The 19,379-nt window shown below is 41.4% G+C and overlaps 1 protein-coding gene across 1 annotated transcript in view; it reads right to left on the bottom strand.

The window, feature by feature from the left end:
* Positions 1-3,802: 3,802 nt before the first annotated feature.
* Positions 3,803-19,379, bottom strand: part of SEMA3D (sema domain, immunoglobulin domain (Ig), short basic domain, secreted, (semaphorin) 3D) — a 97,368-nt gene continuing 81,791 nt past the window's right edge. Inside the window, exons 14-17 of the mRNA XM_009582200.1 lie at positions 19,016-19,173; positions 16,769-16,833; positions 14,377-14,516; positions 3,803-4,522 (exon numbers count right to left, since the gene is read on the bottom strand). Coding sequence (XP_009580495.1) covers positions 4,109-4,522; positions 14,377-14,516; positions 16,769-16,833; positions 19,016-19,173 — 777 coding nt within the window. The 3' untranslated portion in view covers positions 3,803-4,108. The remainder of the gene's footprint in view (positions 4,523-14,376; positions 14,517-16,768; positions 16,834-19,015; positions 19,174-19,379) is intronic.

Genomic DNA, 19,379 nt, shown 5'->3' with positions numbered 1-19,379 from the left:
GTTGTTATTAAATATCGAGACATTATTATGAGACAAGGGCTCATTACATGAATAATGAGTAATAATAACAATTAATTATTCATTATCTGAAATGTTAAATGCAGATCAATACCCATAACGGTTAGATTGAAGTGTTCATACCACTTGAACTGTAGGGATCTTCTGACCTCGAAACCACATGAACCAGAGGAAATCTGTTGCATTTAACTTAATTACTTCATTATGAGTGACGTAAGAACCAGGTCCAAAATGTACATATGAACTGGAAAGTATTCAGGTTCTTAGATACCTCAAGCAACTGCTTGGAGAGAAAAGTATTTGCTTACGGCATGAACACACATTCACACGTGTTGTTGAAACAGTTTCCAGTAACGGAACTAGTTTATCACAATGAGTGTTAATACTTTATTCCTTTTTCTGCTAATCCCATTTTCTGTTTTACTTTAACCGACTGCAAGATCGCTACAAAGTTTAGGGCCCTGTTGGGCTTTAAAGCTTATGTCAGTTTTCAGCATTTTTATAACTACAGCTCACATTGTGTTGGTTATTCTAAGAATCTGTTTGAAACCACTTCAGTTCAGTCCAACGCTAACCTTTTGCTGAAGTAGGGTCAATGGAAAGGTTTTGTTGAAGGAAAAGATAATGTATTAATAATTGGACTCCCGGTTAAATGCGTATGTAAATAAATATCTATGTTGTATCACATGCGCTAAGGGATCCGTTTAAAACCTACAATCATTAAGGTGGAGGTAACTTTTTTCCACCCCAGACCAAAACTTCGTTTAACTTCATTTTTATGGAGCTCTTGAAGGAGGCAAGGCTCAGTTTCATTTTAACTATGGGCCTGTTGTGGCTCATACTACAGCTCACAGCAGCCCAGCTGACCCCCAAATCACTGATTTGAAATTTAACCAGACTTGGAGTTGAGCCTTTAAATTATAAAGAAGATGAAATTTTTTGAAAAGAGGGGGATCCTCTCCTGTTACGGTTTCTGGGCTAGCTCATCCTCTGAACCCCTCTCTGGGACTGCAGGTTGTGGAAAGATTCACTGCTCCTCCTGCTCCTACTCCTGGGATTGCATTGCTGAGTCCTGCCTAAGAAAACGCTGTCTTAGCTCCTGTAGTGATCCCTGATCTGTCCCTCTCATTCCCTGGTCTCCAAGGTCCTCTGGCCGCCTTGCGTGTGTAATACCTGCTGTGCATGAGGAGCTGTGCTAGCCCTGCCAGCTATAGCATACATCTTACCCAGTGTATCAAACCACAGACTTTTATTTATGCAATATTATTAATATACTCCCTGGGGTGGCATGAACCCAATATGGCACACTGGTTTGGAGGATATTGAATTTATTTCCCATGATGGAAGAGGCCTTATCACTCACTTGGGGTTTTACACTACCACTGTACCCCAGACTGATGAGGTCATTTCTTTAAGAATCTCATTGCAACAACACTTGAAATAAAAGAAATGAAAGTTGTTTTTAAGAGTAATAACATTTTAATTCAACCATTTAAATCTAATGCTCTCAGCACTGAGACCCTTAGTCATCCCAGACCTCTACTAAAGTCAGTGGGGGGGGTTCCTCCAGAGAATGTGTACCCCCAATAGTATCTAAACATAAATCAGATAATTTAGTTTTCATGAAGGAGAAAAAATATGGAAGAAGAAATTGATTTGCTTTTTTGTGAAGTAGACAAACGTGATGAGAGTTGTCTGAAATGCAATAATTGAAGTACTGCATCACCACCGGAGAGAAGAGTAGGTCCTTTGTCAGTGCATGTGAATGCAGACCACCTGTTATTCCATAGCCTTGGTGTGGTTCCACTCATTTACTTAATGTCCAAGTCAGAGAAATGGGACTTTGTGGACTGATAAAAATCTAATAAGGAATAATTGGACAGGTTCTGTATGGTGACAGCATAACCTTCCAGCCAAGAATATTGAGTACCCCTGTCTTGCGGTGCTTTATATGTAGTAGTTTAATAGCCCCCCATACCTCCTTTAAGTGGTCTTAATTGGCCTTAAAATCAAGGTACCCAAAATGACAAGCCTCTTGTGAAATGCCTGGCCTATGTTATTTTGCAGCAAAAATGCCAAAAAGTTCTCTGCGTGTTCTCAAGGTACTGTACGACTGGTTAGTATCTCCAGCATCAGTCTCTCTGCTGATTAAAGGTCCTGTGCTGAGAAATTCCCTCCTCCCACAGACGTATTTTATAATACTTAGCACTCGGTGCTTTACACTATCAAAGCATTGCACGCATGCTATCTAATATCTCCTAATTAACTCATACATCTCCTATTAAAAAAGCATCTAAAATTAATGACATATGGTATCGCTGGCTTTTATACAACACATGCAAACTCAGCTTTCGGGTTTTACAAGAAACGTGGGTAAGCTGAGATTCCTTTCTGAAATCTGCCAAACACTTCGCCATATCTGACTTTCAACAGAGAGGAAATGAACAACGATGCAAATTGGTTCTACACAATTATTGATCAGGGACTGAATGCGCACACAAACACTAGCATGGGCAAGGGCAAATCTACAACTTTCAGAGTCAACGTTTTTGGTTCCTTAATGAGGTGCACACCAATTACATGGGTCTCCCACAGACTTTGCTCTCAAGACCTGTAGAATGCATGAGAAACAAGTAAAGTCTGTCGTTTTGGTATCCATCAAAGCTTTCCTCCATGTGAGGAAGTGGCTAATTTGTCATTTCACACTCAAAAAGGCGTGAAAGGCAAAACGGAGGGAGATTAGATGGAAGAGAGGAAGGGGGGGGCTGTGAATCACGAGAAGAGTCAGTAGGCTGATTTTGAGCTTGTGTTTGTTGCTGCATATCAGGAAAAAAATAAATGAAATCACATTGATGTAAAATAGACAAGAATGAGGCCAGTGTTTCTTGCTTATATGAAAAAATTTACACTAATAAAACCAAAATATGAACCAAGGAACAAGGAACACTTTACAAATGAAATTATGGTATATAGGAAATTTCTAACTTACAAGTTTTATTTACACATGGACATCTTTTGTTTTATTTAATTATAATAAAAGTATTAATTCCAACAATGCAAATTTTCAACTTAAAAATACATAAGACCTTTGGGAGAAAATCCCAAATAATACACACATCTGAGGAATGTCAGCTCTGTGTCAAGAGCACTGGTCTCAGCCACTAAATATTTTCCCTCATCGTCTTTCATTTTAGCTTTGTTGTTGTCTTTTATTTTTCTTTTCCTCTGCATAAAACAAAGCTAGCAAAGGGCCAGAGAAACAGTCAGAGTCAAACCTTTGGAGAGATAGGAGAGGTGCAGGCAGGAATCCCATTATTTGTTAATAGGATTTGTGCACATACCTCCCACTTAGGAAATTTACTCCCAAGCATCTTGGTGGCAGTTTCAGTTAGAGTCAACATTTCATTTCAGCAGATGTACTGCAAACTGGTGGCTACTCAAACTCTAATGAGTAACACTCGATAATTCCCCTCTCTTAAACTATGATTATGCTTTCTCTTTTTTTATGGGGAGAATGAATGTTGTCCCTAAGCCAATACTTAATTTGATTTTTTGCTGTGCCTCTCTGTGCTAGCAAACCCCACCCATGTGCCTGTATACAAGCCCAATGGGTAAATTAGTGGGTATTTTTGCAGATCTGTCACACATTTCTACCATTCTTCTTATTCAGAAAGATGCCAAAGAACTAGAAATACATCTGCCCTCCCCTGAAATGTAGCCACCTCTGGGGTGGACTGTGGCAGCAAATATTGACATGGGAACACGGACACTAAATCTTATCTGAAAATTATGCAGGAAGTACAGAACACAGCTCACGTAGCCTCAGGCTACCCAGAAACTAGCTAAAAGTGTACATATTTCTTTTTAATGAATGCATTTGAAATTATTGCCTGGTGTGTGGTACTCCAATAAGGAACGTCTCATTTGGTATCGGATCCCATTGTACAGTCTCATACAGATTAATAGTGATGGTGAGTTATCTGATTTCAATAAGAAGCAGTACTAATTCATAGGCAAGATGCCCAAAACCAGAACACAGTATTTTTTTTTTTTCATGGAAAATGTCCTTTCTTTAAATAGCATTTACAAACTACGTAGACGGTGGCCTGGCTGGCTCATGGTGCCTTCGGTTTCGCTTTTTTTTCATCTCCTGCACATGCTTCCATTTGGCACCACCTTTGTTCCGCTGCCGCCGCTTCTCCCGGTGCCACATCTGTTCACAGTACTCATCCAGGCTAAAGCTGGGGCTGCTGACGAGCTGGATGTAGTCCTTGTACCTCAGCCGGGACTCTGTCAGCAAATCCCTCACCCGGCCCTCCTCGTCCTCAGTTTTCTGAGTGCTTTCCATTTGCCCATTCTCAATGACATTTAAATTCAGCTTCACAATGGTGTGGACAAAGGTGTGCTCCTGGGCTTTGCAGAAATAGGCTCCTGCATCTTTTCTTTGCAAGCTGCGGATCAGCAGCCCGTGCTCTGTTTTGATGATCCTTTCATCAGCCTTCAGCTGTGGGGTTAGACAAAGAAGATTGAGATACGTGAGTTTCATCGGCAAAACCGGAACGCGCGTCAGCGCAATACTGAGGTGGAGGAAAGGCTCGGCTGGCACAAGGCATGCCCCATCCCTCAGGTGCCAGCACACGGTGGGGCAAGTGCGGCTCAGACGGATACCAGGAGATCCTTTCAATGTCTGAGTTTTGCTCCTGACTATAGCATCTGTATCACTGACATTTCAGCCTACAGTAGTAAAAGATACACGCTGTACAGCTGAAAGGACACAGTAACGCTCATCACACCAAACTGCAGTAAGTTTGTTATAATAACAATCATAAGTTACATTCTCCAAGGAAGGGTAGCCATTTAGTACCACAAATGCCATTCATTTTTTAACTGCTCTTCTTGAGGTATCCGTAATGCACCCAATATACCTTGTATATATCTGGAGTGCTGAGAACCTATTACACTGAAAATAACTACTACTACCGATTTTCAAAGTGAAATGCTGTGATTCTGATCTTCTTCAACTGGGTTTTACAAAAGGAAGTTGATCCTGGCTTTGCCTCACTGAGAAGTGATTAAAAGCACCCAATGAGGTTAGACAAATACAACCCAGTACAATTCTTTTATTGTTAAGATCTGTGAAGAAGAACTTAGAGAAAAAAAAAAGAAAAAAAAAAAGAAAAAAAAAAAAGCAAAGAAAAGAATGAGATTGCAAGTGAGAGCTGAAGTCTGTCAGCATGGAACTGTAATTTCATTTATGAATGGAAATATTTCAAAAAATACAGCAGGACTCTTATGTTAAAAATAATGTGCACCTTAGAGTAATAACACTGTCAGGTAAGTTACATATCTGGTGATCTGAAAATTATTTCCAAAATAACCTAAGTCTAAAAAAAAGCATAAACCCCCCCAGAAAAAACAGGGTAGGGCACTGGGCACCTAAGTATTTTTGCAGCTGAGGAACATAGAAGGTAAGTGATTTGCCAAAGACCATATAAAGATTAGTAGCAGAGGTGGAAGTAGAAAGCAGAGCCCTAACTCCCAGTGTCCAACACCAGCATTTCCTTTGAAACTGATCCTGGTCTAGCCCAAAGCTGTCACCTCCCAGGCGTGCTATGTTCTGCTGCCACGCAGAGGCTGCAGCACACAACGGCACCGAAGGACCTGGCGTGCTGCTTGCTCAGCCTGCAGCAAAGCCAGGGCCTTAAACACAGCCTCAGCACTGCTGGTGGCATTGTTATAATGTAGAAAAACTTCAGCACAAGGCTGAGTAGTGGGTTTAAGAAGGGGGGAGTGGGGGCAGAGAGAACCAACACAGAATCTGGAAAATTTCCCAGAGTGCACATCTGACCCTCCAGCAAACTTCAGAGGATGAAGATCAGGGAGGCATAAAGATGACTAAATTAGATTTATTCACAGTGGGTAAGCTACACACTGTTTCTTTATGTAAAAAATCTGCACATGATTCCCTCTTCTACTCCATGGGAAAAAATGTACACATACATATAGTTCTCCATCTGTTATGATTCTAACTCACTAGTACTTTATCATAATAGGGTCTCTTGGAGCAAAGAGATGGATGAAATGATCTCCTAGGGCTTTTTGGTTTACCCTTTTCTAAGTTTCTATGATACTGACATTGGAAGGGTTAAATAATTTGAGGGACCATTTAGAGATCACCAGAAAAAGCAATACACATATACATAATACATGCACAGAGAGAGAGAGAGACTTTGGCTTGCTACTGTATCAGCTGTAGCAGTCTTCAGTAACATACAGATTAGGTAGGTAGGTATTTAGGTAGGTAGGTACGTAGGTAGATGGATAGATAGATATGTGGATGGATGGATATAGGCCTGTGTCCTACCATTGATCTGACTGCAGCAGAGACAAGAAATCAACTGCTACAAAAGCCTGGTCAGAACGTGGCTCTGGCTGCCTGGTTCTGTGGCCAAGTATTTTTTGGCTCCCACCACCAGTTGATGGGGTTGGGTGAAATCTGAGCTGTAGTTTCCTTGTTTGTAAACTGTAAATAAGCATGCCTACTTGGCACCAACAGGGTGAAATCACAGTAATTTCAGGAAATTCCTGGAAAATCGATTGTCCTGACAACAGGTGCTACATGAGCAGAGGCTACTTTTGATTTACTACATTGAGTTTAAACCAGAGAAATCATGATCAAAACACAAGCACATACACAAAAGATAGCAGGGAGACAGACTAGAAAAGACCACTTTTCTACCTCCAGAACCTACAGCACAGGGCAGTAGACCTCAGTTTTATCAGCTGGTGACACTTCATTCCAAGTAAACGTACCTTTCTTACAGTAAAAACAGGAGCACAAAATGTATAAATGAATCCACAGATAAGTAGGTATAGGCAGAAGTATGTCTAGGGCAGGCATTTCCATGTGGTGCTGTACTCCACAGAGAGAAGCTGGAGCAGGGGCTTGGCTGTTGCAACATGAAAAGGAAGCCCCTCTTTCTTTTGCCCAGGCTTCATGTCAACATGAAGACCCAAGTTTGAGAAATTTAGGGAAAAGGATGGGAAGACGCAGCTAATTTCCAGACATTTGGGTTTCATAAGGCACTATGCAAAGACCAAGTTCCCACATTGTCTGAGTGAAAACAGGACCGATCTCTTTGAGCTCAGGGCTTGATGCAATTGCAGCAGTAGCATCTGCCTATCGGTGGCTCTGCCAGTATTGTAGTCTAGAGCGCCTTGACAGCTGTGTACCTCCTACACTTGGAAGATCTCCAGCTGGCTGTTTCGGCTGGCTGGGCGCCAGTCCAAAGAGCCCTTACTAGTGCTTCGCCTATTTTCAGTGAAAGGAAGGCAGAATAATGGCAGATCTAGACTTGAAAAGATCACTGGACCCCCAAGTCCAGCACCCTGCTACTCGTAACTATTTACCAGTTGTGTAGCAGCCGTCGCTTTCTAGTCGTAAACATGGTAACTGATAGAGTTGCCCCCCCTCTGCCTTGGGATACCGCAGAGAAAGCTAACAGAGTCTAAATTGGTTGTGTCCCTTAATCCCAGTCCATCACGACTCCTATTTTTAATGAAGCAGCATTCTTACAGAATGTCCTGTGTTAACCTTGGGTATTGATTTATGGTGACTGTCACCTCCTCCTTCTCTGTGCCTTCATTGTTCATTCCTTTCTTATCCTCTGGCAGGATGAAATTATGGCTCCGATTTCACATGTATTGAGCAACACTTCATTACTGTTTTCCCCCCTCACTTCTCTTTTTGGTATCCTGTTTATGTTGTTTTACCCATAGGTTCAGAACTCTTCCTGTCTCTCCTCACTACTTTTCCCCCCACAGGGCTCTGGAGTTTCATAAACACCTGGCATTTCATTACTTGGTAGTAGATCTTTAACCTTTCACTTGAATGCTTAATGTGCTCTTTGGTTCCTGACCTATGGATGTAAAATATATTTTATTAAATTTTGAGGAAACTGAAAAGACTAGTTAGATAAAAGACATCATTTTGTTTTGGTCAGTTGTGGATTCACTGCCCCCCCCCGCCCCCCCCCAAATATGTCATAATCAATAATTCTCCTAAAATATTTGTAAATAGGATTTAACAATTCAGAAGCACAAAAGCTTTAATTCATAAAAGCTTGCTGACATGTGCTTCAATTTGAGCATACAATAAAAATTAAACATGAGAGACATAGTTTTGTTCAATAGGGAACAAATTATGAACCACAAAAATAAAGCAATAGATTATCATTAACTTTCTTTTCTTAGTGGAGTGGGAGCAGATTTCTGACACTATTTTATCAACAAATTGTACTTTTCACCCTTTGTGATAAGCACATAAGTTTGCCTAAAATTACATTACCTGAATTATGGCACATGCCATAGATACTGGCAATATTTGACAAAGGGAAAAGATTTCCATGCAAATCAAACACTTGATTTTCACAACCTGAATTTAACAATGGAGGAAAAATAGGCATTGCCAATAACGATGGCAAATCTTTAAACAATCAGTAAGGTGGAAAACAACCAAGGATTTGAAAGTGCTGTGGCACCAGGTTAGGTCAATGCCTTTTGTCCTTTGCTAATGATGTGTTTAGATAGCTCCCTCTTTACAAATAATTCACATGTCAACTCTTTCACAGTTAAAACACTGCACCTGTCTGGGAGAAGAAAGTGGCTTCAAAGCCTGCCTTCCCTCATTAATCAACATGTGAAAAAATGTTAAAGGTAAAGCTGGACTAATCATGGTTTAGCTGCAACCCCTGAACAAATTGCGAGGAGGAGAAAGGAAAATGAGGAACATTTGCTGAGAATTCACATTCGTCTTTGTTTTTCTATTGTTTTCTTCTTCATCCTCATCATTTGACTGGAAATAAAGATCATTCTGGGGTTTTTTGGCATTATTGTTGCACATGACTTTGTTTCTCTCATACTGGGAAAATAATCATTTAACTCCAACACAGCTGTAGAGATAATTTCTCTCTTCTTTTCTTTTTTTTTTTTTTTAAACATCTTTTTTTATTTACCAGGAAGCCACACGAAAAATGAAGAACATGTTGCTGGTACAATGTCATTATGGAGATGTATGATTCCTATTATTTTCAAGGTGAAGCTAACTTCTTATTCTGAGACTAAATTTTAAACTCCTACCACCCCAGTATATCCAAATCAAAGCAGAAATGTCATGTGCTGTATCTCAGTTCAGAGTTGCTTCTTTTTTTCCCCAGGAAACTGTCCAAAATATTAGTCTTACTTAGGAATCTCAAAGTATTCAGGAAAAAAAAACAAACAAACAAGAGTCATATAATAAAATAAAAGAGTGAAAGCATGAGAGCTATAAGTTGTCCCTAGACTGCGGAACGAATCTTCTCTTAGTTTTCCTCCTCTCGAGCTCTTTCTCATTGACCTAAGGATTCAAACACTGAGCTACACTCCTCTAACAGAAGGTACTACTGGAAACTCAGACCCTGGTGTATGTCCTTTTCCTTACTCAGTTCTCATCCAACTCTTAGATTTTAGGGCTGGCACTGAATCTGTGACCTTTTTCACAAGATTCTGCTGACCAGATGTTTGTAACAAAGAAAATCGCCATCATGATGCAAAAATCTCCAGCCGCAAAAAGATATGGAAACATGACTTGGATAGACTGAACAATGTCTTCTCAGTCTGGCTAAAATGTGGAATGGAAACATCTTTTGCTCAAATGGGGGTAGGTCACACTCTTGTGCCTAGCAAGATGTCCTATCCAAGAGAGAGTCACGCTTTTGTAACTACCAAAACATCAGATGCTCGTTAAGCTGGGTCTATCAGAAAAAAACAGCCCAGGCTGTGGGGCAGAAATATGGAAAAGGTGAGAAGTGCTGAAGAAGAAACTGGAATGTTCTCCTGCCTTTTGGTGGATTTATTTTCACCCCCAGGTATGAATAGAGCAGGAAGGAGAGAGTTAAAAGCGATCTGCACCTATTCTGTCCCTTCAGACCATATGGTTTGTTCTGTCCCTTGCAAGGGGACGTGGCAGCTTGGCAGACCTGGAGCCGCAGGAGACTCGGGGTGAAGGGAAGCCTAAAGCAGGGGGACTAATACTTTTCAGAGCCATGTGGCACCAAAACTAATGGCTTTGTAGGGAGCCATGCATTTTCTTTTTGCAGTCCTGACACCTATTATATACATAACATAACACATAGGAATTTCTTTGAGAAATAAATACATATCTGTTTTAAGCTTCAGAAAACTTCAGCAGTTTAAGTCATTACGAACAGATGACGTCCCCACTTTTTTTTATGAGCTCCAGCCACCGAAATGCTCTCCCTCATCTCAGTGACTAAGCCTGCACATACAGGAACATGATCAATTGTGTGAGCAACACTAAACACAAAAGCACTAGATATTTGACTCCTGACCTTAAAACGGCCCCAAACTACAGGGAAATGTACTCCCACTGGCAGCAAAATGACCTGGTGACAGCTCCTGTACCACAGGAGATCCTGTCCCTCCCCACAGGTTGCTCTGCCTGGAAGTCACATTCTGAACCATGACCCTAAGGGTGAAATGTCGGGGACATCCTGCTGGGCCAAATGCTTCCCAGCTAGTCTGGATTTTGCCCTTTTCCTTCCCTCAGGAAGCTGTAGTGCATGTCCGGGACACTGCATAGCCATCTATTTGTAAAGCCAGGTTTAAAGACTTGCTGAGACATTACAGTTCCAGCCCTGGAACTAAAAGTCCGTAACCTAAGTTCCAGGTGCATGGAGTCATTTGCAAAGCATGGTATCGTCATCACAATAAGTTACACCGCTAAGACATGCACTAAAATAATGTACAGTGTTATTTGAGAAATCTGCTGCAGGAAGGGAGAGAGAGAGCAGAAAATATAATTGTAATGGGAAAAGTTATGGTAAGGCATGGGCTGAGCAAAGATCAAACTACACGTTAAACATAAACATTCTGTCACATACGGTATTTTTGTCAAATTGAGGTACTTTGAGAAGAAAGTCAATTACTCTGCTGATCTTTGGATTTTCTAGGAAGGCCTCCAATTAGGCTCTAATACCAATGAATTCATTTTCACTGATAAGTCAGATTAGAAAACCTGAAAATCTCAATTTCTGGATCCCCAAATTAACAAAGGATTAACATTTTAACCTGCAAGTATCCTTATTCTACCTAATAGGAGGGATGATTTTTCAGCATCTCTACAGACCCGGTCATTTATTTAAGCAGCTATATATGAAATTAGGAATTTAGCTTTAGGTACATGCATTTGAAAATGTGACATTTCTAGATTAATATCTTTATCTTAAAAAGTAACTAAAAAAGCTTCTTTTTTTTTTTTTTTTCCCTTCTAAAAATGATATCTCCCAATATGATTATTTGGGATGTGCAAGCTCAGTTTGCTCAGAAGGAGTTCAAGTTCTTAGGACCCTGGAACCAACCTGGGTCAAAATACAAGAAATTCTGTTATTATAAGAATTTTCTGGCAGGAATCAAACAAAACTAATAGCTATACACTGTCTTGAAGTGATCTGATGCTGTAATCATCAATGTGTGCATATGCATTTATATAGGCTGTTATTTTCAAAGACTGCAAAAAAAAATATAAAAATATACTAACAAAACCACCCCAAGGAGTTGCAGAACATGTGCTCCGACTTCTATTTTATCAATGCTAGATCACGGAAACACTGCTATGGCTTTAGGGACGATATGTGGTAAAAAGCTATTTGCCTACTGTTAGCACTCATAATGTAGAAAATCTGTCTGCAGATTTCTCCTTCAAATTTTCTTCTAAATTTGCCTCAAAGGTTAATCTAGCCTTTTAGCAAAGCTTTACTTTTCTCATACAAACAGATGTCAGACTGTTTACACAGAGCAAGCTCAGTAAACATTGCTGTGGAAGGCTGCTAATGTGCAAAGATATATGCCGTGTGCTTGCTGGAGCTTCAAATGCCATCGCACATATGCACGCACTCCCTTTCTCTCTCTCAGCGTGCACATCCTTGGCACGTTGGGCAGTTGTTGCAGTATTGGACATCACCGTGCCTGGGTAACTGGCATTTGGCCCAGGACAAGTAGCAGGGGCCAGGTCACCGCCACAATGAACCTTTTGGATATACAAAGCGTGGCAAAAAATAATGTAGCCTTAACTTAGGCTATGCTATATAGCTTAGCCTGCCCTAACTTTGTTCTGCAGTTGACCTGCAGTTTGTTCTACAATTAAATAAGAAAGATAGCTTGAGCTTGGCTTCCTGACCTTCAGAGGCCTATCTGAACCTGTGATTTATGAGAAAATCGACTGATATTTTTTTTTCCCTAAATTGACACAGATAAAACTCAAAAGCAGCCCTTCAGAAAGAGGCTTTCAAATCTTGAACGTGTGACTTCTTATGATACAGAAATATTACATTCTTCACAGGGAACTGGCTGCTTTACACAAAGTTTGCAGCTCTTTTTGAGAAGCTCAGGCACATGCTATAGTTGCAATACATTATTTTAAAAAATGATTGAGTCTCCTCAAAACTTCCCGTTCAGAAAAAAAGAAAAAAAACACACCAAAAAAAAAAAAACCAAATCAAAAACCTGTTAACTATCTGCTTGAATTTACTTAAAAATGAGTCTTAAACACATGGTTAGAATTAAGCAAGTACTTTACTTGTTTCCCTGATATGTAAGTGCGTTTACAAACTGCTGCCTTAGGGAAGTAGAGCGCAGAGTCTTTTGTACAGGACAGTTAAAGGTAAATCAATTAAAGCACAAACAATGAATGCTCATAGGTCTTTAAAGGCTGATACGCTTCTAGGTGGGTTTTCACTTCAACCACCTGTGGCTGAGAGCATGCTTGGCCAGCTGATCAGAAGATCACTTTTTTTTCCCAAGTATGGACTGTAATGGAGGTTAGAGGTGGTATTTCAAACCAGTAATCTCTTTCTTTTGGTGTCTAGTGCATGTTGTGGGAAGCACTGTGTCTATAAATTAATGAAGTTTCTATTCTCAGCAGAGGAAATAATCTTTGCCAGTCCAAAGCATGAGTAAGAGAAGGGGAGTAAACTAAAAGTACTGCAGTGTCATAGGCAATATACAGCCTTGCAGGTTTTTTTGTCTTACCTGGTGGAAAATGAGAAGTGCCTTGTATACCCTTACTTTGGCTTTCTGGGCCAAGCCATAACTGGGGTTGCAACTTTGGGACTACTGCCATGAGTCACATCTCACCCAGAGGTGATGCTCTCATGGGCACCAGCCCTGGCCTGCATCTCCCCAGCCTTTAGAAAGGACCAGCACATTTTCTGCACTCAGAAAGTCTCATAGGATGAATTATCATTGGGAGTGGAAGACCAGTTGGGTGTTTGATAGTTCCTGTCATTTAAACTAATTTTTGTCTCGGATGAACATTTAACAAAAAAGCATATCTAACACCTGGGATCAGCTCATTTGAAAGGGCAGTTCTTTTCCCTTCTCCTTCCCCGTTGCAACGGTTGCCATCATGGCAAGACTTGGCCTTAGACACAAAATCACTCCTGTAAGAGAAAGGCTATGAAAACTGCTGAGGTTTGAAACTCACTCAAACCCAGTCCAAATCAGTCCCAGCACGTTGACTTTTTGGGCACGTCAGAGGGGCCCTTTGTCACTAGCTCAGAGAGAAATCAGCAGGACATTGTGCAGGTGGTATGCCGGGACCTGGAGGCTTCTCCAAGGCTTCTCCACCAGAGAGGACCCCAAACCTGCCTCCTGCAGGAATTAAGGGCCATCACAAGCCTCACCACTTTCTACTCCAGAAGCAAGGTGCAATTCTTTAACCTGACATCTCTGCATCAGTGCAGAGTGCCATTTAAGAAAAATTCTGAGACACCACTAACACGAAAAAAAGCAAATAAAAAGCTTTTTACTGCACAGACTGTTTCTTCTCTGAGGAGAGATGGAGAGAAGCAGCAAACCATACGTGCGATTCTTAGCTACACTGGTTAACATGATAAGGGAATATAATCAGACACTAAATAGAGCAGAGATTTTATTAAAACAAAGGGTTTTGAACATGCTTTTACCTACAGAAGTAGTTGTGTTAATTACTGGACAAAAGGGGTTTTTTTTTTCACTACTTTGATTTTTTACCACTATTTAAAGCCTAATTTATCTTTTCTTCTTTTTTTTTTTAACGAATGAGCATGGAAGTCAAAATAAATATCTAAATTTGCTTATGATACAGTGCAAATGGCTTCTCTCTTCCCCACTGCATGCCCCAAATGGTGATACCAGAATGCTATGTGATACCTAAGGTGAGGCAAGGAAAAGTAAAACATTGAATAATCCCAGTAACTCCTGCCTTTCAATGCTCAGCTGAATTCTCTATAGAGGAAACTTGCCTTGATGACTATAACTTACCTCTTCTCGATGTTCTTCTCCAGAGCGCTGAATGTACCACCTAACAGAGGCTTGCTGGGACTTAGGAATACATTCCAGAAAAGTTGAATTAAATTCAATGCCAAAAATCACCTTTTCATCAGCAGTTTCATGACTAATGCCTGGAAAGCAAACATGGTACAGGAGATTAACCCTGACCCGGTTTTTAAAGCAATGGGAAAATAGCCTGATTCAGAACAGATGCTATAAGAGTGAGTGAATTATAAAAAAGCAAAAAGAAACTTAACTTTTAGCTTAAACTATAACTATGAGGATTTAGAGGCGGCTGCTAACCTTCCTTCAGTGCAACTGGTTTTTAAGGAGGTCAATAAAATCTGTATCATGAGCTTGCTCCATTTTAAAGTTGAGGCTTTCCCTTTGAGGAATTTAAAATCTGACCTGTATTTTTCCTTAAAGCAACACAACTACTAAACCTGAGCTAAAGCTACTAAAGGTAGATTGTACCGTCTGGTTTATTCATCCCAAACACTTTGAAGGAGTCACAGGGCTAAAGTAAACTTAAGTTTACCTTCCTTCAGTATAATTTGAAATGCTCTGTAGTATGTTTCAGACCAAACACTGAAGGAGCCATGAGCAGATCTGGGCTCCTTTCTTGGCCTTCCGTAAACCTGAGCAAGTAATTTCCAATCTCTGCATCTCCATTTCCCTTTCCAGTCTGTCTTATCTGTGTCTTATCTGCCTTACCATCGGACTAAAGCGGTTTCTTACGCCCTGCCAATAACAGAAAGGAAGGTGAAAGCAGTGGTGTCTCCTAAATCAAAAGTTAGCTCAACAACAAAATGAATACAGTTTTGGATTGTTTTTTCAACATAATAAGTACCTATATGAGATCTGTAGAAATTCAAGCTCTCCGCATTAAATGCTTTTCTTTTATTTCACTGTGCCACTGAGATTTTGGTAGAGCCAAACAACTTCATGCAGCCAATGAAGTCTCTGGGAGGGAATCTCACACAGTGGAGCACTGGATTTAAATAGGTTTTGGGGCCATAATGTTATTAATTATCGCAAATGGCATAAATAAGCCAAGAGCCTGGAGTGGCACAAGTCAGCTTCATGGTTTTATGTCACACAGGGGTCATTCCCAGCTGGATAAAATTTCTACTGGTGGTGCTATATCAGGGCAAAAGATTAATACCAATTTCTGTGCTAAGTCATTTTACATTTGTCTAGTAAAGCCAACTCTTCCAGTATCTCTTTATCCTTCCAGGAAAATGTGACATTGTCAGCCTTTCTGTTAGGGTTTCTATAACCTTGAGCTTTTGCACAGTCTCAGATACCACTATTTGGAGAGCCATGGTAAGCAGCAAGCAGGGAAATTCTGGCCCTTTGGGAATGAACGGGAGTTTTGTTGTTGACTTTAATGGAAATGAGATTTTAGCCTGACTTTTAAACTATGTCTGCAAGCACACATGTACAGTCAGAGCCCTCTGTACTGTGCAACAGACTTAAGTCTTTGATCCTGTGGCAAGCAGCTCTGATTTCTGCAGTGACTCATGCCGAGATCTGCGGAAGGCATCCAGCACCACAGCGGCACGAAAATAACCAGGGATCAATGGAAAGTGGTGGCTCGTCCCGAATCAAACGCTCGGCATAGCGACACAATCAATACTATTTTGACTGGGTTGTTCACTTTAATAAGCGGCTAGAAGAGCTCCAGACAAACCCAAGCTTGGTTTTGAATGCTTTTCATTTATTTTACGCTGCCGCAGAGATTGCCGCGCAACCGCAGGATTTCATACTGACAGTGCTCGCTGTACGAGAAGTGCTGCAGTTGCCAAAGGAGCAAGCCAGACCCTTTGGCATCTGAAAAGAGGGTGTGGGAAAGGGAAGGGGGAGCCGTCGGGGAGAGGGGGGCTAGGCTCTTGTTAATAACAGGAGTATTTAAGTAGCTGCAGGGAGGGGAAGGGGCTGGTTTGGCAGCTGGAGCTGGGCTTTGGGACTTGTGTCAAGTGTATGCGGCGGAAGGGGAGAAGATGGCATGTTCCCTGTTCGCCCCTGCGGGTTTCCTCACGGGATTATCTTCCCTGTTTCTGGATGAACGGAGGTCCTGGTAGCTACTTGTAGGGGGGTGTTTGATGTTTTTGTGCCACGGGCACATCTTCCTCCCCTGGGTGAGTGCTGGGGAGAGTCACTTGTAAGGGATGCGAGGGTGCTGTCCCATGCTGGCTGCCCCTTACCAGTCCCGGCTCCCCAAATTTAACTGCAGGAGGGGTAATGAATATGAAATGTGGGAAAAGCAACCACTTTAACGGTGTTATTCTGTCAGGCTCAGCAGGTTTTCGCAGATGGAGACCCTTACAGCAAACTCTGCTGTCAAAGTGACTGAAGAGCAAGAAAGGTGCAAAATACTCACTGTCTTCCACATCCCAGCATTGTGCAACGGGATCTCCATATTTGACATCTTGCCTTCTGGCTCGCCTATGGGAAGAGCATGCAAACTTGTAACACTTCAGGCATAATTGCTGGAATTCAACAACAAAATACAGAGGAGCTCAGCAGATGTGGACTCACACTGCTCCCACCCTACTGCTGACAATTACGGTCTTAACTAAAACCAGCCTCACCCTCAAAGCAGCATGTGGCCTAGAGAGATTTGTACAGTTGACATCAAGAGAAGGGCCTGTGATTTGGGAAAACCACTGGGAGGGGAAAGAGAAAAAGGGAGAGAAAAAAATCTGGCTAGAATAAAGAACGTGCAATATAGTGACAGAAAGAGCATCTAAACCTGCTTTAGGAGCATTCGGCACGGATCTCCTGGTGGGGTGGACTGTTTTGGAAACACATAAAAACATCCTTAATGTTGTATGTCATGGAAAAGTTCTGAGGTTCAACAGGTGATATTCAAAATTGAGCTCAGGATCAGCCCAAGGCAATACTGATTAGTAAACCAACCTTCAAAATGAAGAGAGAAAAGCTTATGTTTCAATTTGGTAACAAACAATTGACAAATCTGATTATCTTTCATCTTTATGGACAGCAAAAAAGCTTGAGACAATGGTCTGAGATGGTCTGCTTCCTTCCACAACTAACTTGCCTGCTAATCTCTGGGTGTGTTACTTAAACTTACTGTGATTTAGTGTAATTTCAGTGTAATAGCATTTTAAAAAAAAAAAAAAACAAATTCTTCCTCTGTGGATGATTGCATTTATTTCCCAAGAGCTACAAAAAAAAGTTTGTATTTAAATTTTTTAGTAGAATAATTGGAGTCCAAGTGAGGCACTGGTTCCTCCCTCACAGCCACACTGGAGATAACAGGAGTGGGACCTCCTTGTGGAGAGCAATGCCTCCGCAGGACAGCGGGTTCCTGAGGCTGAGCTGTCCACTCTGTAAAAGCTGTAGTAGACATGCTAGAAGCACAGGCTGCTACACAGAAGAAAAATATTCAAGTAACTGATCTACTGGAGGATTCCCAAGGCCGGTCACCCATCTTCTGTTTTGGAGCTGCAGACTTTTGGCTTTCTCACCAAACTGCACATCTGTTAAAAAGCATGGACCATCAATCTCCATGTCTCAGCCCACCTCAGGCTTCACCAAGCCTCATGTGTCACTAACTTTGCAGTGAGCCTGAACACTTGCTTTTCTCCTTTCATTTATGCTTCTCTGAATTTAGTTTGCTTTGGCTTTGAGGGAAAACACATAAAGTTCCTTGACACCATGACACGATAACCTATGAGTCATTAACTTCAATGGTTTGTCTAATTGCTCAGGTCCCAGCCCTGCAGCCCCTGAGGTAGAAAGTCTCATTCCAGAGCCTGAGCTCAACCTGCAACCTCCGACCCTCACTGCAAGAATTACTGTCAGGAAGGCTTTGTCCAAAGGGGAATGAAGAGGCTGTGAAGGACTCTGGCTCAACAAGCGAGCTCAGAGTTCTGGCTAAATCAGCCAAAACCTCCAAGAGACACATCCAGCAACTCAAGTATTGCATTGTTAGAGCCTGCAGCATGCTCTCCTTCCATGCAGATTCATGCTGCTGTCCTAGCTGGTGAGTAGAAAAAGTTCAGATAAAGCTTCTTTCACTGTCGAAAAATTGCTCCCGATGAGGTCAAATCACAGTACTTAAATCTCTGTCTCCCTCTCATGGCTAGACCACAAATACAATCAATGAGAGTGACAGTCTTTGAGCCAAGTTTTCTGGGTTAGTTAAATCAGACAAGAGAAGCTTGTTCGTTTAGATCAGGGAATTAAATGTATTTTATTACTGACCACACTGGGATACTATGTTAAACTCCGCTTTATAACTATGGTGGTGCCCTACGCAAAAGGCAGAAGCTTAAGAGAGGCTCTTGCATCTCAGGCAGAGTCAGCCACAACCTGGACCTCCATCTGAGCATCTCATGCCTTAAAGCATTCGGCATAAAAAAGGAAAGTGATGGATTTATGATGTTAGCTGCAGTAGTCGAGTTACTGTCACACACACTTAAACAAAGCTGTGTTGTCTTCACAGCTCTTTGAGCAGAAATGTAAAACACGGCCAGAGTATGATCAAATTTTAAGGCAAATTGACATGCTAAGTAAAAAGGCCACACGTTCTGACTGGGAACCTCTAAAATTCTTGCAAGCAGCAAGAACTTTGACAGCACATTGTATTTTTTTTTCTTACCTTTTAGAAGTGGGGGCATATCTGGAACACGAGTTTCCGTCCCAGGCACAGTATGGGTCTCTGGCAAGGCAGCAGTCTGCACAAGCCTTCCCATACGTGTGACATCTGTGCAGAGAGAGCTGAACCAATCCATCCCTGGAACCAATGTACAATTGTTGCTGCAAATCAGGCAAAGCAAATGAATTAGGAGCGTTCTCCAAGTAGCCCATTTAAAAAGTTCCCTTCCTCAGTGCCACACTTGCAGACTTTCAACCTTGTCCCAGATTTTACAAAACGAGGGAGAATTCCTCCTTTACTGTAAAATGTTTCTCAGGGCTCAGTGTGAACTGGCCAGTCCCCATCAATCCCTGACTACACGGCAGAG

Source organism: Fulmarus glacialis, unplaced genomic scaffold, assembly GCF_000690835.1.
Source record: "Fulmarus glacialis isolate BGI_N327 unplaced genomic scaffold, ASM69083v1 scaffold4010, whole genome shotgun sequence".
NCBI lineage: Eukaryota > Metazoa > Chordata > Aves > Procellariiformes > Procellariidae > Fulmarus > Fulmarus glacialis.
The sequence above is the reverse complement of the archived record's forward strand: the minus strand, read 5'-3'. Positions and strand labels throughout refer to the sequence as shown.